Source organism: Aotus nancymaae, unplaced genomic scaffold, assembly GCF_030222135.1.
Source record: "Aotus nancymaae isolate 86718 unplaced genomic scaffold, 86718_ANA_hifiasm-v0.15.2.pri h1tg000057l, whole genome shotgun sequence".
Classification (NCBI taxonomy): Eukaryota; Metazoa; Chordata; class Mammalia; order Primates; family Aotidae; genus Aotus; species Aotus nancymaae.
Genome location: NW_026988471.1, coordinates 61,545,940 through 61,573,563, shown reverse-complemented (window position 1 = coordinate 61,573,563; position 27,624 = coordinate 61,545,940). Strand labels below are relative to the sequence as shown.

The following is a 27,624-nucleotide window of genomic DNA, read 5'->3' as shown; positions in this document are numbered from 1 at the left end:
GATTTACTTCCAATTATATAGTCACCTTTGGAATAGGTGTGAGGTGGTAATGTATGTTTTGTGTATTTGAAGTGGAGAGTTCTATAAATATTTATTAAGTTTACTTGTTCCGGGTCTGAGTTCAAGTTCTGAATATCCTTGTTAATTTTCTATCTCGTTGATCTATAGAATCGTTAGCTCTTCTTGTTGCATTGATCCTTTTACCATTATGTAATGTCATTCCTCGCCTCTTTTGATCTTTGTTGCTTTAAAGTCTACTTTATCAGAGGCGAGAATTGCATCTCCTGCTTTTTGTTTATTAGTTTATTTTTACTCTCTGTTTGATTGGTAAATCTTCCTCCTTCTCTCTGAGTCTTTGTGTATTGTTGCATGTAAGATGGGCCCGGATGCAGCATACCGATGGGTTTTGGCTTTTTATCCAATTAAAATATATATAAGTTTAATACCGGCGTTTGATGCTAGCTGGCTGTTTTGCCCATCAGTTGATGTAAATTTTTTATTGTGTTAAAGTTCTTTGCTTTTTCATATATTTTTGGAAAGGCTGATATTGGTTGTTCCTTTATATATATAGTGCTTCTTTCAGAAGCTCTTGTAAAGCAGGCCTGGTGGTGGTGAACTCTCTAAGTACTTGTTTGTTCACAAAAGATTTAATTTTTCCTTCGCTCATAAAGCTTAGTTTGGCTGGATATGAAATTCTGGGTTGAAAGTTCTTTTCTTTAAGGATGTTAAATATTGGTCCCCACTCTTTTCTGGCTTGTAGGGTTTCTGCTGAGAGATCTGCTGTAAGTCTGATAGGTTTCCCTTTATGGGTAACCTGACCTTTCTCTCTGGCTGCCCTTAGTATTTTCTCCTTCATTTCAACCCTAATAAATCTGGTGATTATGTGCCTTGGGGTTGGTCTTCTTGAAGAATATCTTTGTGGTGTTCTCTGTATTACCTGGAGTTGAATATTACCCTGCCTTGCCAGGTTGGGAAAGTTTTCCTGAATGATATCCTGAAGAGTATTTTCCAACTTGGATTCATTCTCTTCGTCACATTCAGGTACACCTATCAAACGTAAATTAGGTCTTTTCACATAGTCCCATATTTCCTGGAGACTTTGCTCATTCCTTTTCATCCTTTTTTCTGCATTCTTGTCTTCTCGTTTTATTTCACTGAGCTGGTCCTCGACTTCTGATATCCTTCCTTCTGCTTGATCAATTCGACTGTTTAAACTTGTGCATGCTTCGCGAAGTTCTCGTGTTGTGTTTTTCAGCTCCATCAATTCACTTATATTCTTCTCTAAATTGTGCATTCTCGTTAACATTTCGTCAAACCTTTTTTCAAGGTTCTTAGTTTCTTTGCATTGGGTTAGAACAAGTTCTTTTAATTCACAGAAGTTTCTTATCACCCACGTTTTGAAACCTGCTTCTGTTATTGGAACACACGTGTAATCTATTAAGCCTTGTTCCGTTACTGATGAGGAATTGCAATCCCCTGTAGAGGGAGAGGCATTCTGATTTTGAGTATTCTCTACCTTTTTACGCTGCTTTCTTCCCTTCATTATATATTTGTCCGTCTGTCGTCTTTATAATTACCGACTTTCTAACTGGGTCTCTGACGTCCAACTTGTTGATTCCCTGCGCCGAAGTCTGAGCAATCCACTGAGCCGGCCAAAACAGCAGTGTTAAAATTGATGGTGCTTTTCTGCCTGGGAATCTCCGGACTCTGCACCAAGAACTGGCGTGCTAAGGCACCAGCAAAACCGCCACGCCGGCCACAAGAGTCGCCCTGGCGACCCGTGGAGCTCCTCCACTGGGAATCTCCTGGTCCGTGAGCAACTAATATTCGTCCGAAAGTGTGGCGTCCTCTTGTTCTTTGCGCTTTCACTGGGAGGTACGTGCCCGAGCTGCTAATCATCAGCCATCTTGGATCTCTCTCCATACTTGTGGCCATTTCTTAAGACAACAACGAAGTTTGTTGCATCAATTGAATTCTCCTTTCATTAAAATTTTCTCTGTAGCATGCAATGCTGTTTGACAACACCACAGTAGAGCTTCTTTCAAAATTGAAATAAATCCTCTCAAACCCTGCCAAACTTTATCAAAGTGATGTGATATTCTAAATCCTTTGTTGTCATTTCAACAACGTTCACAGCATCTTCACCAGAAGTAGGTTCCATGTCAAGAAGCTACTTTCTTTGTTCATCCAGAGAAGCAACTCCTCATCCTTTCAAGTTTTATCATGAGATTGCAGCAATTCAGTCATATCTTTAAGCTACACTTCTAATGCTGGTTCTCTTGCAATTTCCACCACAACTGTGGTTACTTCCTCCAGTGAAGTCTTGAACCCCTCAAAGTCAGCCATGAGGATCGGAATCAGCTTCTTCCATCTTCCAAACTCCTCTTGATGTTGATATTCTGGACTTTCTCCCATGAATCACAAAATTCTTTTTTTTTTCTGAGATGGAGTTTCACTCATTACTCAGGCTGGAGTGCAATGGCGCGATCTCAGCTCACTGCAACCTCCGCCTCCTGGGTTCAGGCAATTCTCCTGCCTCAGCCTCTTGAGTGGCTGGGATTACAGACACGCGCCACCATGTCCAGCTGATTTTTTGTATTTTTAGTGGAGACGGGGTTTCACCATGTTGACCAGGATGGTCTCGATCTCTCGACCTCGTGATCCACCTGCCTCGGCCTCCCAAAGTGCTGGGATTACAGGCATGAGCCACTGCACAAAATTCTTAATAGCATCTAGAACAGTGAATCCTTTCCAAGAGGTTTTCAATTGACTTTGCTCAGATCATCAGAGGAATCACTACCTACGACAGCTACACCTTACAAAATGTATTTCTTAAATAATAAGACCTGAAAATCAAAATTACTCCTTGAACTATGTGCTGCAGAAACAACACTAATATCCTTGTACATCTCCATCACGGCTCTTGGGCAACCAGGTATGCTGTCAATGAGCAGTGATGTTACTTTTTTAGGGAGCATGCTAAAAGGTATCAGTAGTAATATTTTGGAAGGCATCTTTTTTCTGCACAGCAAGTCTCAACAATGGACTTAAAATATTCAGTAAACTATGCTATAAAAAGATGTGCTGTCATCCAGGCTTTGTTATTCCATTTGTATAGCACAGGCAGAATAGATTTAGCATCATTCTTAAGGGCCCTAGGATTTTCTGGAAAGATAAATGAGCACTGACTTCAACCTGAAGTCACCAGCTACATTAGCCCATAATAAGAGAGTCAACTTGTCCTTTGAAGCTTTGAGGCTTTGAAGTCAGGTGTTGACTTTGCTCCTCTAGCTAGGAAATTGCTAGATGGCATCTTCTTCCAATAGAAGGCTATATTGTTTACATGGAAAATCTGTATTTAATGTAGCCAGCTTCATCAATGATATTGGTTAAATCTTCTGGATAACTTGCTGCAACTTCTACATCAGCATTTACTGCTTTACTTTGCACTTTCATGTTACAGAAATGGGTTCTTTCCTTAAACCTCATGAAACAACCTCTGCTAGCTTCAGACTTTTCTTCTGCAGCTTCCTCACCTTCCTCAGCCTTCATAGAATTGAACAGAGTTCTCTGGATTAGGCTTTGGCTTAAGGGAATGCTATGGCTGGTTTGATGTCCTATCCAGACCATTAAAGCTTTCTCCACATCACCAATGGGCTGTTACACATTTTTAAAAATCTTTCATGTGTTCACTGGGGTAGAACTTTTAATTTCCTTCAAGAATTTTTTTTCCTTTGCATTCACAACTTGGCTAACTGTTTAGTACAAGTGGCCTAGCATTCGGCCTATCTTTGGTTTAGACATGCCTTCCTCACAAATCTTAATCATTTCTAGCTTTTCATTTAAAGGGAGAGACATGCAACTCTTCCTTTCACTTGAACACCTACAGGCATTGTAGGGTTATTAACTGGCCTAATTTCAACATTGTTATGTCTCAGGGAATGAGGAGGCCCAAGGAGAGAAACAGAGACAGGGAACAGCTGGTTGGTGGAGCAGTCAGAACACACTTAAGTTTGTTGTCTTATATGGGTGCAATTCATGGCACCTCAAAATAATTACAATAGTAACATCAAAGATCATTGGTCACAGATCACCATAACAGATATAGCAATAATGAAAAACTATGAAATATTGCAAAAGTTATCAAATGACACAGAGACACAAAGTGAGCACATGCTGTTGGAAAGACTGATAGACTAAGCTGATAGACTTGCTCAATGTAGAGTTGCCAGAAATCTTCAATTTGTTAAAAAAAAAAATCTGTGAAGTGCAATAAAGCAAAGTTCAGTAAAACAAGCTATGACTGTAATGAGAAGTTGAGTGTTGAGTCTAATGATGAATACAACAAATAGAATATACATGTAAAAACACATTTATAGAAAATGTATAAAAATAAATCATATATTTAGACTACAAATAAACTCAATAAATTTTTTTAAAAATTTGAAATTCAAGATATTTTTGAATTTTATTTGAATGAATAAGCAAACAAACTAGAAATAAATAAACAAAGCACATGGTAAAACACACTCTTCTAAACATGGTTGGGCCAACTAATATATCAAAACTGCAATCACAAATTAGAAAATAACAAAATTTACACATGAAAAATCATCTAACTTTGCACACAAGTCTGAGCAGTTCCTTATGATAGATTTCTTGTAGTGGGGTAGAAGTGAAGGTCATCAGAGTCAAGAAAGTCACAGAACTTTTTAGCTGAGTAGTTAAATGAGTGATTCATGGGATAAATAGAAATCTCCCACATGATAGCGGGAATGGAGGCAGAACCAAAAGGTGAGTGACAAAGTACTCAAATGAATTTGAAAAAAATCACCAAGAGTAAACACATAATAGAAGTGAAGGGACATCAATTCAGAAATTTAGAGCAATTCATTATCTAAAAGGAATATGTAAATTGTGCTTAATTTTCACAGCAATAATAGAAGTATAACATCAATTCCTTAAGTGTGACAGTCAAATTTTCAATAAGTATTTATTGACCAATTAATAAAAAGAAGTTCTAACCACTTAACATCTTCATAGCTTGATCAAACCAGCTTGAAGGAATAGCTGCATGGAAGTTTCAATACCAGGATACATAAGATATATAAATTCAAAACACAAAATGTCCACATAATTCAATAAATGAATATGAAATAGAAGCAGCTGGCCAATCCATCTCCTTATTGTGTCCTATTATCCTTTATAGGCAGATCTTTACTTATAGAGGTTTCCTCCACACACAGACAAAATAAGTATGACCAGATTTAGGTTGCTTTATACTATAATTTAAGAAAGTTTTATGTTATTTTGACCATCCTTGTACTTGATCTCAGACTGCTAAAATCTATTATAAACAGCATGGAAAGTTTTCAGAGAACTAAATGGTATATTTTATTGTAGAAAGGCTTAAAGAAAAAAAAAAACTCTAATAAGTAGAATTGTTTTTTCCTGGAAAATGAGAATGAGTTTTTGAACTCTGCAACAAAAGATAAACTTTTAGTTTAATGCTAATAAAACCAACCTGTAATTTTAGCTGCCTTTTCTTCTTGGTTTACTCTGTTATCATCATCATCTTCATTATCTTCTTCAAAGTCATCTAAATTGCCAATGTCAGCCTGCTTCATACTCATCAAACTAGCCAAACTTTGCATGTCTTCATCTCTACATAAATGATTCAAAATATAACACATTGTGTTAAATGACATTGTTTGAAAAATGATAGTTTCTTAAAAAAAAAATTCCTTCTTTCTATAAGGTATGTCAGTCAATAAGTCTTACCAGTTGTACAAAAATAACAAAAAATCCAAATACTCATATTCATTAATTTTTAAATGGCATGATTAATTAGTAAAGAGCTAATAAGATTAAAAATTAACTGGTTAGATCAAAGACTTAAATCTAAACCTGAAACCATAAAAATTCTAGAAGATAACATTGGAAAAACTCTTCTAGACATTGGCTTAGGCGAAGAGTTCATGACCAAGAACCCAAAAGCAAATGCAACAGAAACAAATAGATGGGACCTTCAAACTAAATAGCTTCTGCACAGCAAAAGAAATAATCAGCAGAGTAAACAGACAACTCACAGAGTGGGAGAAAATATTCACAATCTATGCATCCAACAAAGGACTAATATCCAAAATCTACAAGGAAGTCAAACAAATCAGAAAGAAAAAATGAAATAATCCCAACAAAAACGTAGGCTAAGGACATGAATAGACAATTCTCAAAAGAAGATATACAAATGACCAACAAATATGAAAAAAATGCTCAACACAAATCAAAACCACAATGAGATACCACCTTACTCCTGCAAGAGTGGCCATAATGTAAAAATAAAAAAATAATAGATGTTGACATGGATGTGATGAAAAGAGAACAGTTTTACACTATTATTGAGAATGTAAACTGGTACAATCACTACGAAAAACAGTATGGAGATTCCTTAAAGAATTAAAAGTAGAACTCCCGTTCAATCCAGAAATCCCACTACAGGGTATCTACCCAGAAAAAAATAAGTTATTACATGAAAAAGACACTTGCAACCTCAACCTCCTGGGCTCAAGCAATCATCCTGTCTCAGCCTCCTGTGTAGCTGGAACCCCAGGCATACAGAACCATGCCCAACTAACTTTTACAATTTTTGTAGAGACAGGGTCTTGCCATTTGTTAAGGCTGGTCTCAAATTCCTGGGCTCAAGTGATTCTCCCACCTCAGGCTCCCAAAGTGTTGGTATTACAGGTGTGAGCCACTGTGCCTGGTCTAAAATTTTCTTCATGGAATTAAAGTATGGTTTCCTGAGAATTAAGTCTGGAAACAAAAACTTGTTTCAAAAAACAGTAAGACAGTTTTCAAATCAGATAAGATCTAGAGTTTAAAATATTCAAACTTCCCAAAGGAATTAGAACAAGATTTTAAATCTGAAGTCCATGTAGGCTTTTGAATTTGTGAGTAGGAAGGAAACAAAGTGGTAAACCCCTGTAAATCATATTTAAATCTTGTTTAAATGTGGGGCACATAAACTCCCAAAAGTTAAGAAACTATTATAGTAGGAAAAGCACTTTAAAAACAAACTCTTTTTAAGAGTTACAAGATAAAAAAATTACCTTGGTTGATTGTAAGTTAAATACTATGTATTTGATATATGTAACTTTTTTAAATGTTTTAAGTATTTTAAGTACAAATTTATAAAGTTTACATTAAGTTCTATAAAAGTCAAATCATTTATATTTTCTTCATGTATTATTTTCATCTTAAATTTCAAATAAATTACAGTGAATAAAATATACATATACTATTTACAAATTAATTTTTACTTTGCTATACTTCCCCCAAATTCAGAAAGCCAAATTAAGATACTATTTCTTTGTAAAGTAATACTTAATATGCCATTATCTTCTACATATAGTATGGTTTTACAGACTAAACTGATTTTTGTATGTTATCTCACATAAGCCTTAGAGTTAACAAATTCATTTCCCCTTTTAAAAATAAATTCAGTGACACGAAGTTTGCATGAGCAAAAAAAGTTGTATTATCTTATGTGAATGTCTTATAAATTGCTCACTTATCAACAGGAGACAATTTCAAAATGTCATTCTTAAAATATTAACTTGCTGCCTGGGTGCAGTGGCTCACGCCTGTAATTCCAGCACTTTGGGAGGCTGAGGCAGGTGGATCACTTGAGGTCAAGAGTTCGAGACCAGCCTGGCCAACATGGTGAAACCCTGTCTCTACTAAAAATATAAAAAATTAGCTGGGTGTGGTGGTGTACACGTGCAATCCCAGCTACTAGGGAGGCTAAGGCAGGAGAATCGCTTGAACCCAGGAGGTGGAGGTTGCAGTTAGCCAAGATCATGCCACTGTTTTCTAGCCTGGGTGACAGAGTGAGACTCCATCTCAAACCAAACCAAACCAAACCAAACAAAACAAACATTGTTAACTTGTTTAATTTTATACCACTTTAGTTTCCTCATATTTTAACCCTGAACATTTTTCTTTGGGAAAGGTAACAAGGAAAAGGAGGAGGAGGTAGAGAGGGAATTTAGGATGTTCGGAAAGAATTCCTTTTCAATTCAAATTGAGACATTTGGTTTGGCTGAATTTCCTCTCACCCAGATTCCTGTGAATGGTGCTGATTCACTTACAGCTTCTGCCCAGTGGAAGGAAGTCCACCCTCAAAGGATCTTCTCTGAATTTGTTTGTCTTCTTCCTGTTTCGTTTCCTTTCCTTTTCTTTTGGCTTAAACTTCATTCAGGTTAAGAGCTTTATTTTTAATTACTTAGTATTTAGGTCTATAATTTAAGATCCTGGGATGAAAGACTAAGATGCATCCAATTCTGCACTGTCCCTACCACACTGGCTTAGAATCCAACTTTCCAGAGAGGAGGCTTACTGTTATCTATCGAGTCATGTGTTGCGCCATGTAGATGAGTGTCAAACATCTCATTTTGACTGACGCACAGAATCCAGTCTAATCAGTCAAGTAGACATGGTCAATTATAGTAACCACTTTCCATTAGGTCAAATACATTCAGAACTGTGATTCAGATTAGATTGAAATGTTCACAGCTGTCTTTTTCCCCTCACCTTTTAAGTCTGGGTACAGGATTTCCATTTCTCCTGTCTATTCACCTTCCACTCCACTTAGGTACTAACCCTCTCACAACGCCCGTAACATTCACCTACTCCTGACTTGATTGTATGCAATAACTTATTAACTTGCTGCCTGGGCATAGTGGCTCACACCTGTAATCCCAGCACTTTGGGAGGCTGACGGGGGCGGATCACTTGAGGTCAAGAGTTCAAGATCAGCCTGGCCAACATGGTGAAACCCTGTCTCCACCAAAAATATAAAAAAATTAGCTGGGTGTGATGGTGTACACCTTTTTCCTCCTTCTGTAGGTAAGTTCAGCTCATTTTGTCTAGTTAGAATTTTCCCTTTTAAGAGACTAGAACTGAATCTAGAAATCTCTGTGCAATGCTTACTCAGTGCTTAAGAAGTGATTTTTGAAAAGAAGAATGATTATAATAAACTGCTTATTTAACTGTACCTTCCTACATAATTTTTGGAAGTCAAGCCAAGGAACATGATTTGGCAAAAGTTCCCTTAACTATTTTATCTTTTTTTTTTTTTTTTTTTTTTTGACGGAGTTTCGCTCGTTACCCAGGCAATGGCCCGATCTTGGCTCACCGCAACCTCCGCCTCCCGGATTCAGGCAATTCTCCTGCCTCAGCCTCCTGAGTAGCTGGGATTACAGGCACGCGCCACCATGCCCAGCTAATTTTTTGTATTTTTAGTAGAGACGGGGTTTCACCATGTTGACCAGGATGGTCTCGATCTCTTGACCTCGTGATCCACCCGCCTCGGCCTCCCAAAGTGCTAGGATTACAGGCTTGAGCCACCGCGCCCGGCCCTATTTTATCCCTTTTATCCTAAACTTTTTGCTTTGGGTTCCTCTCATGTCTCAATTGCATCGAACAGTTCTATACATTGAACTGTGTGTACTTCAGAGTACAGACTACTACACTGAAGACACTGAAATATAAAACAAATACTTTTAATATCCTAATATATATAATTTAAATTTTGAAACCAGCTGTGATCACTTTTATATTATTGTACATTCTCTGGAGTCAAAAGAGACTATGCATAAATAACAAGGAGTTCCCTTAATTCAGCCTCTGAAACAAAGAATGGCAAAAATGATTGGTATGCTGTAAGATGTTCAACTGTTGCCAGTCTACAGAGTCAAAAGCTGTGTTGTATTGAAACACGATGTGAGGCAGCTTATTTGACAAAAGAAACTTATGTGCAGCTTATTTGACAAAAGAAACTTACGTGGCTTTTCCTTCCCTAAGGAAAATGCAAGATAATGAAAACTGAAGAGTAGCAGATACAACTTTTTTAGATAATGGCTTGAATTTTAACTTCACATCAGTCTGAGTTGGCATAGGGCTTGCATACTGTTTCATATTGATGCTGCTAGTAGCAAGAGCTTTCCTTCGACCAGAAGGGGATTCCTGGAAGATTAAAGGAAAAAAAAGACTATGTAATTTTGAGTTATTTATAGCCAAATATTTTAAAGTATGATTTTAATAATATATCAAATAACAATTGAAAACTTCCTTTTCCTATTAAATTCCTATAATAATTAAATAAAATTACAATGAAGTTGTATCATAGCTTTTATATTTATAAGTAAGGCAGATACGCAATTGAAAAGAGGTAACCCAGGCAGAAACAAGAGAAGATTAGAACAACCTGAAACACCAGAAAAGGAGAAGCAAGGAATGAAAACTAGGACAGAAAGTCTCCAGGGTTACTATGAGAAGAGAAATACTCAACAATTGTTTTCCTTGCTTTGATTATGTTTGATGTAACCTAATAATATGTCTCCTTTTTAAACGCCTACAATTATTTATAGAACTTCCAGCCTTGGTGGCATTCTACTTCTTTTTTTTTTTTTTTTTGGCTATAATATCTGAATTCTATGTATCCTGTAATTTCAGTCTTATTTCTTCCCCGGGCTTTTTTTTTTTTTTATTGTGTCAGTCCATAGTTCTCTTTCCCATAAAAGCACACATATCATAAAAGAAACAGTTGGCTTACTGATCCTATACCCATGAAGACACCACGGACTGACTCCAGCAAATCTCAGAATTCTTCTCAACATTGCTATTGCCAAATTCATCAGAAATAGAACACAATATGAAACCTATTTGCTATCAAAAGTACTTAACATTCCATTACTAAGTTATTGTGTTTCTTAACTATCCTTTACAGAATAATAGCCTAGGAGAACAATGAAAACAGGACAGCAAAAAAATGGTTGTATATTAACTTTGTACAAGACACCATGTAAATTCTGGAGAGATATGATGAATAAGATATAATCTCTGACTGTGGGTTCTATGGCAAAGGGAAAATTTTAGATGTAGGATTATGTGTAAATAACAAATCAGAAATCACGTACCATTATTTCTTACAGTTTACTGATATGGGAGTTAAGACCAAAATTTAAATCTTAATTTTCAACTGTGTGACCTTGAGCAAGTCAGAAAACTTGAGTCTCAGTAACTTTCTCTATAAAATAAGGAGGCTAAACAGAAATCCATTCAAGTTCTACAATTATTTTCCATAAAATTATTCAATTTTCAAAACCAAGGCAAGAAAAACTACCATTAATACCCTTGAAGTATTATTTAAAAATCTTTATTTCTCCAATGTTTGAAAAAATTGCCTAAAATAAAGATACACTAATTTAATCAAAACATTAAAACAGACTTTAAAAAAAATCTGACATTTCTACCCAACAGAACGAGTAAAAATGTAATGTAGCGTCCCTAAAGAATACCTTGTTTTAAAATGTGGTCTTATCTGTCAGATTATGCACAGCAATAATATACAGAACTATTAGTGCATGCAGATACCTTATGAACGAATTTCAAAAATGCATCAAGCACTTGAGAAGGATTTAAGCCCTCTCAGAAGAAATACTTAAGAATATGCAAATACGCTCAACTGAATCAAGTTGAACAGATGTGACTATACCAAACAATACAAGTGTTCTTTCCCTGGTTGCTACTGTCAATCAAAGAATAAGATTAAGGTCCAAGGTTCTGACAATGAGCAAAATGAAAAAGTACGATCAGAGAGTATCAACTTATTACACTGATATGAACAATAATCTCTTATTGTACCTTTAGAATAGCTAACAATTTCTACATATAATGTAGGATTTAAAGCCTCTGTTCTGAAAGCATGACATATCAACTGTCACATATTTTCAGTTTTTGTTAAACAAATATGTTTCACAAAGTATGACATTGATTCCTTAATATAATTATTTAATTTTATAACCAAATAAACTATAAAATTAAGATAACTTAGAAATGAGCATAATTTTGAAAACTTAGTTTAAGAATTGTTCTGCAAAGTCTAGATTTTTTTTATCATATTCTGCTCATTTCATTTTTTATAATAAAAAGTATGTAGAAAAATTTTTCCTCTGAACTCAGGTTCATGGTAAAAAAAAAAAGTTTTTTAGGCATCTGATAAATCAGTGTCTTCGAAACAATAGGTAATAAAAGCTACTAAATTCTAAATACAATTAGCTGTACTATTTAATTAAGCAATTATTTGCTTAGGAACAATGAAAAGAGTGCTTTCTGAGGTCTGGGCAGGTGAATAGAATAGAGCTCTTTTGAGTCTATGATATCCATTCCCAATATTAATTAACACAGGACCTCACTAGAGTCTGTGTCCTTAATATACTATGTTCTTGATATAATGGCTCATAATTGGGAAAAGGAATTTGACAGGTGTTCCTAGTAATTCTCCACCTAGTTCAGAAATTGTTTTCTCCTTAAAATTAGCTGTCTCAGAAAATATATTTTAAGAATAGTAATGAGTGAAAATTTGGGGATCTTTCATAGCTCCAACCCCACTCCACAAATCTTCATTTTCTTTATAACCACCAAGTCTAAATCTGTACCCACCCAAGATGGGTAACATTGCTATAATCAGTTCTATAAGAGGAATGAAATAGTTGACTGCACTCAAATAAGCATGTCTTTTGCCTCCTATAGTCCTTCTTAAAGGGACTAGGGATCAGCCAGGGAGAGAGAGTTTAGAGAAAATTACTATTACTGCTGCCAGGGTCCAAATGCTACTTTAGATCACATGTGGGTTGGACAAAAGAATAAGAATGAGAGAAAAAAGAGTAAGAGGAACTAGTAGAAAATGAAAGTTTGGAGACACGAGCCATTAAAAAAGTGAATGTTGAGTATCTGTCTGAATATCTGTCTCTGGGCCTATGTTTATACATCAGTTTGTATGTGCATCTGGCAGTGTTTTGAAAATTAGTTTAAAATCCCTAAAGCAAAGGTTCTTAAACTTTAATGTTTATTAAAAAACAACGACAAAACTAAGAAACATTATTAAAAATGTTAATGCCTAGATCCCAGCCCTAGAGATCCTAAATTAATAGACCTAAAGATGGACCTAGGAATCTGATTACCAAAAAGTAACGTCCCCCCTCCACACATACACACCACTACCACCAGGCATTTCTGATCCAGTTAATCTAAAATCACATTTTCAGAAACACTTCCCCTAAGGAAGTTCTTACACAAAATTATTTTAATTAAAAAAAGTAACTCATTTTTCATAACTATTTCCATTGTTATAAAAAGACTTAGCCTATATATTTCCATTTCTTTGAAATACAGTCTATTGTAGTTGGAATTAGACAAACCTGGATTCGAATGTGGCACCAGTATTCATTCATTGGTTAACCTTTGGCAGATTTCTTCATGTATCTAAGCCTCAGTTTCACACTCTCAGATTGGCAAATATTTTTTAAAGTCGGTAAGAATGTGAAATAATGCAAACTCTCTTACACTGCTGGGGAGAGTTTCAACTGATACAGCCACTTTGAAAAACAATCTGACATCTCATAAAGTTGAATACATGTAAATCTTAAGAACTCAGCAATTCTCATCCTATAAATATGTCCTAGAGAAATTCTTGCAATAACACATGAAAATAACTAGTAGAGTATTTACCACATAGTCAGTATTCAATAAATAGTGTTTACTAATTTTTATGGACCATTTAACCTGGTTCATTACACTAATAAATAGTCCATCCAGGGTCAATGATCTTGAAAGGAGAAAAAATAGATAACTGCATAATTCAATGCAAACTGTTTACTTTAAAGTAGTGTAGCTACATAATTAAAATTCATGCATGGACGCCCACTATGTTCAAGCCAAACCTAAAATGAGTTCTCCACCTCAATGAACTCTCATTGCTATTCATGTAGTAACAATGCAAGCAACAGGTGAATAAATATTTTCTCTGTACATAAGCATAAAGGGGTAAAGATCTTGCAATTTTTATAATAAGAAATTAACTGATTATAAAAATGAATAAACATATTCTGAGACTCAGGAATTCTTTATAAATATTTTTAAACATTGTAAAAAAAAGCTTTTAGTTAGAATAAATAAGACCTAATATTTGATAGCATAACAGGGCAACTATAGTCAATAATAATTTAATTGTACATTTAAAAACTAAGTAAAATAATATAATTGGATTGTTTGTAACACAAAGGATAAGTGCTTGAGGGGATAGAAACCCCATTTTACATGAGGTGATTATTACACATTGCATGCCTGTATCGAAATATCTCATGTACCCCATAAATATATACACTATGTATCCACACAAATTAAAAATAAAAAATTATACTTAAAAAAAGCATTTAGATAATCTCACTACTTTTTCCTCCCTAAAACTAAGAACACAGTATAAAACATAATGGTAGCAAGCAATGGAGTTCAATGGCATAACTGCTAGTTCATATTCTTTTGATGTCATTGCTGTTGTTGTTTTTTGAGACAGGGTCTCACTCTGTCACCCAGGTTAGAGTGCAGTGGTGCCATCACAGCTCACTGCAGCCTATGGGGCTCAAGCAATCCTCCTGCCTCAGCCTCTCAAGCAGCTGGGACTACGCCATCCACATCTAGTTCACTTTTTATTTTTGTAGAAATGGGGTCTCACTATATTGCTCAGGTTAGTCTTGAACTCCTGAGTTCAAGTGATCCTCCCACCTCAGCCTCCCAAAGTGCTAGGATAACAGGCATGAGCTACTACATCTGGCTTTAATTCATATTCTAAGAAGATGGAGAGGACATTTCTTGTCCAAATTATTTAAGTTAGTTTCCTTACAGAATAAATAGTTCATTGTATGCTATTTCATTTATTATGAACCCTACAATTAGTAAAATTAATGTAATTCCTCTCCTATTAAAATATTTGGCTGACTTTATTACAATATTGTATAAAATAAACCACATAATCACAATGTAATCCTTTCTCACATGCAAGATGACTAGGGGTAAGGGTGCAGAAAGTTACTTAGATTTTTGTAATTTTTCAAGGCTTTATTACATAGACTGTTCTAAAAGAATCTGTCATATACAAATACTTTATCAGGTCTCTTCCAAGACACTAAAAATTAAACTAGTAGCATTAACATCTGAATTTTAAAATTATAAAATATATGTAATAAAGCATAAAACATAAAAATTAATAATAAAATGAATATCCTGTACTCATCACCCAGCTTAAGAAACAGAACATTACCAGTACCTTAAAAGCCTCATGTCCTTCCCAAATTGTATCCTTTCCATTCCTTCCTCCAGAAGTAAATAGTATTCTAAATTTTTTATTACTCCTTCCCTTCACTTTTTGAAAATATCATGCTGATGAATGGGTAAATTAAATGTGGTTTATCCACATTTAGTTTATCCATACACACACAATGGAATACTATTCAGTCTTACAAAGGATATTCTGGCACATGCAACAATATAGATGAACCTTGATGACATTATGTTAAGCGTAGAAAACCAAACACAAAAGGACAAATATTGAATGATTCTACTTATATGAGGAATAGGCAAATGGAAAGTAGAATAGAGGTTATCAGGTGCTGGGGAAAGGAAAGGAGTTTTTGTTTAATGGGTACAGTTTCTACTTGGGATGATAAAAAAGTTCTGGAAATGAACAGTGGTGGTGGTCCAATGCCACCGAATTGTACACTTAGATGTTTCAAATTTTGTTATATATATTGACCACAACTAAAAACTGAAAAAAAACTTATAGTGTACAGTTTTGTGAGTTTTAAAATTTTATATAAGGAAATAAAATACGCATTTTTGTGATTTGTTTCATATATTCAACATCATGTTCTTTTTTTTTAGACAGAGGTTTGCTCCTATCTCAAGCTGGAGGGCAGTGGCATGATCTTGGCTCACTGCAACATCTGCCTTCTGGGTTCAAGCGATCCCCCTGCCTCAGCCTCCCGAGTAGCTGGGATTGCAGACACCTGCCACCACACCCTGCTAATTTTTGTATTTTTAGTACAGATAGGGTTTCACCATATTGGCCAGGCTGATCTCAAACTCCTGACCTCAGGTGATCTGGCCACCTTGGCCTCCCAGAGTGCTGGGATTACAGGCATGAGCCACCACACACAGCCTCCACATCAAGTTCTTAATATGTATCTATGCTGACATGTATAGCTGTGATTCATTAAATTTCATTGCTCCTAATATTCAATTACATGAATTTCTACAATTTACCTATCCATTTTATTGTTGATGGACATATGGGTTGTCACAGGTTTGTTTTTTTTGTTTTGAGACAGAGTCTCGATCTATCACCCAGGCTGGAGTGCAGTGGCACAATCTCGGCTCATTGTGACTTCCACCTCCTGGGTTCAAGCAATTCTCCTGCCTCTGCCTCCCAAGTAGCTGGGATTACAGACGTGCGCCATCATGCCTGGTTAATTTTTGTATTTTTAGTAGAGACGGGGTTTCACCATGTTGGCCAGGCTGGTCTTGAACTTCTGACCTCAGGTGATCTGCTTGTCTCGGCCTCCCAAAGTGTTGGAATTACAGGCGTGCGCCACTGTGCCCGGCTGCAGGTTTATTTGGAATTATTAACAAAGCTGTTATAAATATTTTTACACCTATATCCTGGTACACATGTGCAATAATTTATCTGGGACATATTTCTAGGATGGGAATAGCCAGGTAATAGGATATGTACATGCTCACCTTTACCAGAAAATACCAAATTGTATTCCAAAAGGAAAATACCAAATTGTATTCCATTAGTTTGCACTTTCTAAGAGTTTCCCATTTTTCCACATTCTTAAGATTTTTTGTTAAACTTTAATCACTTAATGTGGTAAATTAATAGGTTTTTTTCCAAAATTAAAGCAACCCCACATTCCTTGGAGACAGCCAGCCAGGTAGTGATGTACTTCTTTACATTAAAATATATATCTAGCTTTGGATGCCTAATGTTTTGCATGGGATTTCTGTGTATTCACAGAGGAGATAGGCCTATCGTTTTCCTTTCTTGTACACTCCTTGGTTACATGAGCCTCATAAAATGAGCTGGGGTTTCCTTTCCTATTCTCTGAAAGACCTAAGGACTCCCCAAGTGAGTTTAAGTATTTTCTCCCCACCCAGGAATTTCTCCATCTCATCTAAGATTTCAAATTTACTAATATAAAATGATTTAAGATATCTTTTTATTACATTGATTCCTGCAAAATGTATGATCTTGTATATTTTTCATTCCCAATACAATTTATTTGCGCCTTCTCTCTTTTGTTCCCAAATGATTCTTGCTATTAATTGGTTATTTCATTAGGCTTTCCAAAGCAACAACTTGTGATTTTGTGATTCTTTCTAGTGAATGTTTCCTATTTCAGTAGTTTCTGCCATCTTTATCATTTCTTTCCTCACACTTTCCTCGGGTATATTCTGTTCTAACTCCTGAATTTTGAGCAGTTCTTTGCTGATGTAAGCAGTTAAGGCTATAGAGTAGTCATGCATCCTTTAATGACAGGGATACGTTCTGAGAAATGCATCATTGTGTGAATATCGAAGAGTGTACTTTCACAACTCTGGATGGTACAGCCTACTACACACTTAGGCTATTTGGTATAGCCTATTTCTCTGAGGCTAAAAACCTGTACAGCATGTTACTGTACTGAATACTGTAGGCAATTCTAACACAATGGTAAGTTTTGTACATCTAAACATATCTAAACATAGAAAAGCTGCAGTAAAAATACAGGTGTACCATTTAAAAAGCTTTTCACTTAAAAACTTTAACTTTTTAACTTTTTCACTCTTGTAATAAAACACATTGTACAGCTGTACAAAGTAGTTTCTTTGTTTGTATTGTTATTCTACAGCTTTTTACTATTAGAAATTTTTTTTTTTTTTTTACTATTTAAACTTTTTTGTTAAGAAATAAGACACAAACACATACATTAGCTTAGGCCTATACAGGGTCAGGATCATCAATATTACTCTCTTCTATCCTACATTTTGTACCACTGAAAAGTCTTCAGGACCGATAACACCAATGGAGTTTTCTTCTATGATAACAATGAAACTGCTGCCAAGCAGAGTGATCAGCCTGGTGTAGAGTGGCTATGTTGTGGGCCTAAGCCGGGTGGGGGGATGTGGACTGCCTGGAGAAGGACCTGCCTGGGCTGTTTTACAGTTAATATTTCATACATATATATATACATAAAGGGGGGATATTTCACATATATATATAGAGAGAGGATTATTTCACACACACGCACACACATATATATATAAGTATACTCTAAAATAATGAAAAGTAAATACATAAACCAGTAACACAGTTGTTTATTATTATCATCAATTATCACGTACTATACATAATATGTGCCATACAGGCATACCTCAGAAATATTCCAGACCACTGTAATAAACTGTATATTGCAATAAAGCAAATCATATAAATTTTTTGGTTTCCCAGTACATAAAAAAGTGGTTTACACTATACTGTAGTCTACTTAGTGTACAATAGCATTATATCTAAAATAAAATGTATACACCTAATTAAAATACTTTATTGCTAAAAAATGTTGCCAGAGAGACATAAAGTAAGTAATGCTGTTGCAAAAATGTCACTGACAGACTTGCTCCAAAGGGTTGCCACAAACTTTTAATAAGGCAGTTATCTACAAAGCACCATAAAGCAAAGTGCAACAAAAGGAGTTATGCCTGCACTCATTTGACTGGCTACACAACTGATAACACAGTAGGTTTGTTTACACCAGAATCACCAGAAACAGGTGAACAATGAATTATGCTACATTACCATGGCTATGAAGTCACTGAAATAGGAATTTTGTACATGCAGTTCCCTTGATGAGTTAAACTTTGTAATGCAGCATGTGACTACATATTTCTCTAAGTACTGCTTCAACTATATCTCACGTTTTATCATGAGGAATTTTTGTTATTCTGTAGTTATTTTCTAATTTTTCATTACAAGTTCTTTGACTCATAAGATATTTAGAAACTTTTTTCATCTATATGGAGTTTTCTATTTATTTTCTTGTAGTTGACAATTACTTAATTGCATGGAGTCACAAAATATGGTCTGTATAATAACAGTTCTTCGAAATGTATTGCGACAAGCTTTATGGCTTAATCCATGATCATTTTTCATAAATGTGCCATGGGTATTTAAAAATATTTAACTGCTGTGTACACACTGCTGTCTACTTTTATGACAGGAGCATTTTTATGTAAAGTCACTTATAGCACCAAATTATTATATTTTCTATGTGATAAGGAAAGTAGGAGTAGAAATTTTCAAATGCGAGGTCATGGACTACTTTACTAAAGTGCACAAATCAGGAACAAATAAGTGAAAGAGCTGAGGAGCTGCTCATAATCTGGGCAAAATTCCAAGTAGTAAACCTCTTTTTTCAATTTACCGCCCTCCCTCTGAACACATACACACACATCACACAATTTTTAGCACACTGTATATTTACTTGATACCATCTTTTCTCTCAACTGGATTAATGCAATACCCTTCAAACTAACCTTACTGCTCCTGCCTTTGCCCTGCAATTATTCCCAACATAGCAACTACAATGATCCTGGTAAAGCCAGTTTATCTCATTCCTCTGTTCAAAAGTCTTCAATTGCCCCAGAGTAAAAGCCAAAAAGCCCTTACTGGACCAATAGGCCCTATATCACTAGACCTTCACTAGACTTTGCTCTTTGATCTTATCTACTATGCTACTGTTCCTTCTTTTTTTCTGCCCTAATATACTGGCCTCCTTACTTTCTCCAATGCACCAGGTTTGTGTCTCCCTTAGGGCCTCTGGACTTGCTATTTCCATTACTAGGAATGTTCTTCTCTTAGATATTATATGGCTAGCTCACCCACTTTCTTCAAGTCTTTTACTAAAATTCACCTTCCCAGAGAGGCCTTCTTTCTCTGCCCACCTTACTTAAAATTTCAACCACATTCCCAATACACCTATTTCATATTCCCCTTTACTTTTTCTCTTTAGCTTACACTAGCAAATATGCAAATACTGTTTATTTACATGCTCACCACTTTATCCCAGCTCTAGAACCACAGCATATACCCTTTGCTCAAAAAATACTTAAGTGACTATTACACTTGTTAAGTGTAATTCCAGGACTTTTAACACTTTGAAGTACCTTACATCATTAGTTTCTTCTGTTCAAGATTTTTTGCACATTCCTTTATAGTACCTCTCCTAAACAGGAGAAAAAGATGTGAGGTAACAAGAACTGTACAGTCTGTTTCCTTCTGTACAGCTGGGTAGAGATTTCTCCAAGCCAGAGAGGGCACAAACAGGTAGAAGGGACCCCGGGTGTGTGGAGAAATGGGGCAAAATAGATACTCCTTCATTTGGTTTATGTGGTGGGGAAACGGAGTGAAGGCAGTGAACAGCTTCAGTAACACCTTGGACACCTATTCCAAAAGCACTGTAGGCAAATCAGATGCCAGAGACTACAGAATTAGAAGAGTTAGGAGAGAACAGAGGCTAGTCTTAAACTAGCCAAATCCATGACAACACCATACACAGATTACCCCCTAACTGAAGCCACAGTCTTCTTTACAAGCTTCTCTTCCTCCTTCTGACATTTAACCTCCTCTTATTTTAGGACTGTCTCTTGTAAACAGCATATATCCAAAACCAATTTTAATCCAGTCTGATAATCACTGGCTTTTACCTGGAGAGTTTAGACTAACAGTTCTCGTGTTTTGTCTTAAGACGCTTTCACATACTTTGAGAACTCCAAAGAGCTTTTGTTTATGTGGGTTGTATCTATCAATATTTACTCTATTAAAAGTTAAAAATTTAGAAAATAGTTCATTCATTTAAAAATAAGTTCATATATTAACATGTTTTATGAAGAATATACTCTCTATACAAAATAATTTAATGAGAAGAGTGTCTCTATTTTACATTTCTGTAAATTTCTTCAATGTCTTTTATCTATCTCTAAAGTCTCTTTAATATCTGGTTTAACAGACAGCTCTAGTCCCATATTCAATCTGTGTGATACAGATTATTTTGGTTGAGGTATATGAAGAAAAAAAAACTCAAGTCTCACATAGATATGTAGCTGGAAAATATGGGAGTATTTTAATTACCCTTTTCAGATAATTTCAAGTCTTCATATTTGACACTATACCAAAACTCAACAAGTAGTAGTTTCTTAAACACTAATGGTAATATGGAGCCTGAAACCTTAGCAGTGAACTTCTTAAACTGTGTTACATTAAAATCCTTTGCTCTGTCATGCATATGGAATGAATCTTTTGTACAGGGATGACTTTGCAACATTGTAGTCATTTGAAAAATATTAATTCTCTGAATTATGCATATAGTGACACATTGCAGTATTTAATACTCCCCAACATATCACATTTGTTTATGTCTTCTCCCATTCCATCAGAAAAATCTCCAAGCACTGGGAAACTATCAGTCTCAAGGTAGTGGATATAAGCTTTTCATAACTCTAATTTTCAATTGAAAGCTCAAGTTTTATCATTGATATATAATTTCAGTTGCTTACTTTTTTTTTCTTAACCACTGTAATTATTTTAGCTGAAGTTTTCGTTTTTCTTTTTTTTTAGAAAGAAAAAAAAAGGAAGAAAGAAAGAAAGAAAAAAAGAATGAAGAAGAGGAAGAAAAAGGAAGAGAAAAAGAGAGAGAAAATGGGAGTATTGCTTTCTTGCCCAGGCTAGAATGCAGTTTAGTAATGGGTATTGAAAATCTCTTTTATACTAATAATTATACTTAATGTTGACAGGAAAGAATAAGGGAAGAAAATAACAAACAAGCAGCCAACCAATATTTCATTTAAACCTATGAAATGCTATGTGATTACTGAGGAGTGATTTACTTCCAATTATGTAGTCACTTTTGGAATAGGTATGAGGTGGTAATGTATGTAAGTGTAGAGTTCTGTAAATGTTTATTAAGTCTACTTGTTCCAGGTCTGAGTTCAAGTCCTGGATGTCCTTGTTAATTTTCTGTTTCATTGATCTATAGAATCGTTAGCTCTTCTTTTACATTGATCCTTTTGCCATTATGTAATGTCCTTCTTTGCCACTTTTGATCTTCATTGCTTTAAAGCCTATTTTATCAGAGGCGAGAATTGCATCTCCTGCTTTTTATTTATTTGTTTATTTTTACTCTCTGTTTGGTGGGTAAATCTTCCTCCTTCTCTTTGTTTTGAGTCTTTGTGTATCGTTGCATGTGAAATGGGTCTGGATGCAGCATACCGATGGGTTTTGGCTTTTTGTCCAATTTGAATATATATGTGTTTAATACTGTCATTTGATGCTGGCTAGCTGTCTTGTCCATTAGTTGGTGTAAATTTTTGCTCTTTGCTTTTTAATATATTTTTGGAAAGGGTGATATTGGTTGTTCCTTTATATGTATAGTGCTTCTTTCAGAAGCTCTTGTAAAGCAGGCCTGGTGGTGGTGAAGTCTCTAAGTACTTGTTTGTTCGCAAAAGATTTAATTTTTCCTTCGCTTGTAAAGCTTAGTTTGGCTGGATATGAAATTCTGGGTTGAAAGTTCTTTTCTTTAAGGATGTTAAATATTGGTCCCCACTCTTTTCTGGCTTGTAGGGTTTCTGCTGAGAGATCTGCTGTAAGTCTGATAGGTTTCCCTTTATGGGTAACCTGACCTTTCTCTCTGGCTGCCCTTAGTATTTTCTCCTTCATTTCAACCCTAATAAATCTGGTGATTATGTGCCTTGGGGTTGGTCTTCTTGAAGAATATCTTTGTGGTGTTCTCTGTATTACCTGGAGTTGAATATTACCCTGCCTTGCCAGGTTGGGAAAGTTTTCCTGAATGATATCCTGAAGAGTATTTTCCAACTTGGATTCATTCTCTTCGTCACATTCAGGTACACCTATCAAACGTAAATTAGGTCTTTTCACATAGTCCCATATTTCCTGGAGACTTTGCTCATTCTTTTTTATCCTTTTTTCTCCAATTTTGTCTTCTGGTTTCATTTCACTAAGCTGTTCCTTGAGATCTAATATCCTTTCTTCTGCTTGATCAATTTGACTATTTAAACTTGTGCATACTTAGCAAAGTTCTCGTGTTGTGTTTTTCAGCTCCATTAATTGACATATTCCTCTCTAAATTGTCCATTCTCGTTAGCATTTCATCAAACTTTTTTTCAAGGTTCTTAGTTTCTTTGCATTGCGTTAGAACAAGTTCTTTTAATTCACAGAAGTTTCTTATCACCCACCTTTTAAAACCTGCTTCTGATAATGGAACACACTCACTCTCCATTAAGCCTTGTTCCGTTGCTGATGAGGAACTGCGATCCCCTGTAGAGGGAGAGGCATTCTGATTTTGAGTATTCTCTGCCTTTTTAGGCTGGTTTTTTCCCTTCATTATATATTTATCCCTCTGTCGTCTTTGTAATTACCGACTTTCTAACTAGGTCTCTGAGTAGACGTCCAACTTGTTAATTCCCAGCGCCAAAATCTGAGCAATCCACTGCGCCAACCAAAACAGCAGTGTTAAGATTGATGGTACTTTTCTGCCCGGGAATCTCCGGACTCTGCACCAAGAACTGCCGCACTGAGGCGGCACCAAAACTGCCGCGCCGGCCACAAGAGTCGTCCTGGTGACCCGTGGGGCTCCTCTGCTGGGAATCTCTTAGTCCGTGAGCAACAAAAATTCATCTAAAAGTGTGGCATCCTCTCATTCTCTGCGCCTTCACTGGGAGCCACTAGCCCGAGTTGCTAGTGATCTGCCATCTTGGATCTCTCTCCAGTTGCTTACTTTTAAGTGCAGGCTCACTTTGTTCAGTTTCAATAAAATATTTGCCAAATACCCCAGGGTGAATAACCACAGTTAGTTTTCTCAAGTAAAAAGTGGTGTTCCAGGAAAAAGGTGGTTACTTTAAAGCTCAAATAATTGCGCAAGTGGCTTTTTCTTGAATAACTTTGTCCTTTGTAATGCAGCATAATTTCTTTATGCATACTTTTCATTTTGTCACAGAGCATATTAAAAAAAACTAATATTCTAGTGCTGAAATTTAATGAAATTAATAATTTTACCACAACATCAAGAACAGTCATAAATGAAACCCATGTGAGGGCTAGCTCCTGGTTATAAATTTTCAAGGCTGATATTGCCTTGACCCACTAATGCTAAGAATAGAAGTGGTAGATTTTCTCATTAGTTTCTATGCAGTCAGTTTATTTCTTCTTCATTCTTACAGTGATAGTACAACTCTGGGGTCTTAGCTTTATGTAACAAGGGGGTCTTATTAGACCTTCCACCTTGGAGGAATGGGAGATGTTAGACTTTTTCTACATTCCCATGTAGAGGTAAAAGCAGTAAATCATAGGTTCAGTAGAAATTTTCAGTGGGAAAGCTATGATGAATTCTTATCTTCTGGACTTCCCCTTTCAGTTATTACTGTTATTGTTTGATGTCTTTGGATTGCTTCTATAAGTGCCATTTCAGGGATGTATTTTAAAGACTTTTTTCATATTTTACCTATTTTCCAATATGGATTATTCATGCTATCTAGCCCATCACATTTCCAAAAGCAGAATTCTTCATTTAAATTTGATAAGAACAGAACTGAGCATTTTTATAAACAACCATCAAAACTAAGTTCACTTATCTCACTTTGACCTAAAGTCTTTAATTTAGTATTGTTTCAAATTTATTTTATTGAAATTTTCTAGATGTGGATCTAAGATTACCAATACAACATGTCATGCCTTTGTTGTTTTGTCTGTTTAGATGCTAGGCCTTAACATCACCATAGCCCAATAGTAAGTACCTGATGATAAATCACTGCTTGCAGTACCACACCCTTCTAGAATCTCACAGTCTAGTGCCTGATTCTGTTCATGTCCTTGTCCATCAGAACTCTTAAGTTCTGTTCTGAGTACCACTGAATCAGGGCACCACAAAATGAAGTGATGGGCAACCAGAATTCTGACAGGCATTCTAAGAACATGTGAGTAAATTAATGATGGCTGTGTTAATCCATTTTGTGCTACTACAACAGAACACCAGAGGCTGGGTAATTTACAAAGAAAAGAAATTTATTTCTCACAGTTCTGGAAGGCAGAAAGGCCAATGTCAAGGAGCCAGCATCTTGTGAGGATCTTCTTGCTGTGTCATCCCATGGCAGAAGGCCAAAGGACAAGAGAGTAAGCAACAGGGGACCGAACTCGCTTTTATAACAAACCCACTCTCCCAATAAGAAACATGTTCTCAAGATGGTGAAATTTATGCATTTATAAGGGCAGAGGACTCAAGACCTAATCACCTCATAAAGTTCCCACCTGTCAACACTGTTGCATTGGGGGATTACTTTTCCAACACATGAATTTTGGGGACACATCCAAACCAAAGCATTCCACTACAACCCCCAAAATTCACATCTTTCTTACATGGAAAATACATTCATTTCATCCCAGTAGCCCCAAAGTCTTAACTGGTTCCAACACTAATTCAAAAGTCCAAAGTCTAGAGTCTCATCTAAAGCAGACAGGGATGAGACTTGAGACATGGTTCACCATAAGGCAAATTCCTCTCCAGCTGTGAACCTGTGAAATTAAACAAGTCATCCACTTCCAAAATACAATGGTGCGACACACACAGGATAGACATTCCCATTCCAAAAGAAAGAAATAGGCAAGAATAAAGGAGTAACTAGTTCCAAGAAAGTCTAAGATCCACCAGGAAAACAACATTGAGCCCTAAAGCTGAAGAATGATCTCTTTTGACTCCACATCCCACATCCTAGGCACACTGGGGCACACGAGCAAAGCCATAGGGACAGGCCTCAGACAACCTTGTCCCTATGGCTTTGCTGGACACAGTCCACTCAGCAGCTCTCATGGGTTAGAGTCTCATGCTTGCAGCTTTCCCAGACTGGCGTTGCACACTGGTAGCTCTACAGTTTTGGTTATCTCAGGTGGCCTCACCCCGACAACTCCAGTAAGTATTGCCTTGGTGGGAACTCTCTGCTGTAACCTTGCTCCCATGGCTCCACTAGACATTGCCCTAGTGGAGACTCTCTTTGGTGGCTTCACCTCTGCAACAAGTTTATTCCTGGGCCCCCAGGCTATACATGACATCCTTTGAAATCTAGGTAAAGCTATCCATGCCCCCAAAGTTCTTGCATTCTTACAGGCCTTTAGACTTAACATCAAATGGATGCCACCAAGGCCTACTGATTTGAGTCCTCCAGAGCTGTAGCACAAGCAGTACCTTGACCTGCTTGAACCACAGCCACGGTTGGGGTGGCTAGGGACCAGTGAGCTAGAATTCAGGGAACACAGTACTGAGGTGGCCCTGGGCTGTGAGCCTGTTGAGGGTACCCCAAGACCATCCCCTGAAGTCATTCTGCCCTCTTAGAGCTCTGAGCCTGTGATGGGACAGGCAGCCTGGAATATCAAACTGCTTGTGGGGTTATTCTCTCATTTTCTTGATGAATGGCACCTGGCTCCCTTCTGGCTGTACTACCTCTTTAGTAAATGTACTAATCTCTTTAGTAAGTGGTTGCTTAGCTAAACCCTTGGTTTGCTCTCCTCAAGATGCCTTTTCACTCTTCAAATGGCCAGGCTAAGAATTTTCCAATTTTTTCTGTTCTGATTCCCTTTTAATTATAAATTCTGTCTTTAAATAATTTCTCTCCACTCACATCTCACTACATGCAGTTAAAAGTACCCATGCATTTCCTTGAATATTTGGCATAGATATTTCTTCCACCAGATATCCTAGTTCATTACTCTTAAATTTTACCTTCCATAAAGCCCTTGGATGTAGACATAATTCAGCCAAATTCTTTGCAACTTCATAATAAGATGGTCTTTACTCCAGTTCCCAATACTTTCTTCCTCATTTCCCTCTAAGACTTCCTCAGAATAGCCTTTACTGTCCATATTTCTACTATCATCCTAATGACAACTAAAATAACCTCTAAAAAGAGTTAGGCTGTCCCTAGAACTCTTGTATTCTTCTGAGCCCTCACCAAAACTACCCTTAATGCTCTATTCATAGGAATCTAGGCATTTTCTAGCCTGCTTCACCAAATTCTTCCAGCCTCTACCTCTCACCAAGCTCCAAAACCATTCACATTTTCAAGTATTTTTATTATAGCAACAATCTCATTTCTCAGTACCAATTTTCTGTTTTAGTCCATTTTTTTGCTGCTGTAACAGAGTATCAGAGACTGGGTAATTTATTAAGAAAAGAAACTTATTTGGCTTACAGTTCTAGAGGCTAAAAAGACCAACTCAAGGAGCCAGCATCTGATGAGGGGTTTCTTGCTGCATCATCCCAAGGTGGAAAGGTAGAAGGGCAAGAGAGCTTGTGAAAAGCAAAACTGAGCATGAGAGCAAGAGCAAGAGGGGGCTAAACTCATTTTTATAACAAACCCACTCTCACAATAAAGAACTCACTCCCATAATAATGATATTAATCCATTCATGAGGGTAGAGCCCTCATGATCTAATCACCTTTTAAAGGTCCCACCTCTCAACACTGTTGCATTGGGGATTACATTAACACCATAAGAACTTTGGGGGACACATTCAAACCATAGCCCTGGACTTAAAAGTCTCAATGATCAGATCTTATCCTCTGTTTCATGATTATTGAATTATTTCAAAATGTAAAGAATTCACATACTCAATCATTTGTGTAA

At 36.3% G+C, this 27,624-nt stretch overlaps 1 protein-coding gene across 9 annotated transcripts in view; it reads right to left on the bottom strand.

Moving 5' to 3' along the window:
• Positions 1-27,624, bottom strand: part of EHBP1 (EH domain binding protein 1) — a 369,328-nt gene that overhangs the window by 186,511 nt on the left and 155,193 nt on the right. For all 9 annotated transcript variants that reach the window (XM_012477186.2, XM_012477187.2, XM_064364167.1 and 6 more), the window contains exons 6-7: positions 9,845-10,026; positions 5,525-5,664 (exon numbers count right to left, since the gene is read on the bottom strand). In XM_012477186.2, coding sequence (XP_012332609.1) covers positions 5,525-5,664; positions 9,845-10,026 — 322 coding nt within the window. The remainder of the gene's footprint in view (positions 1-5,524; positions 5,665-9,844; positions 10,027-27,624) is intronic.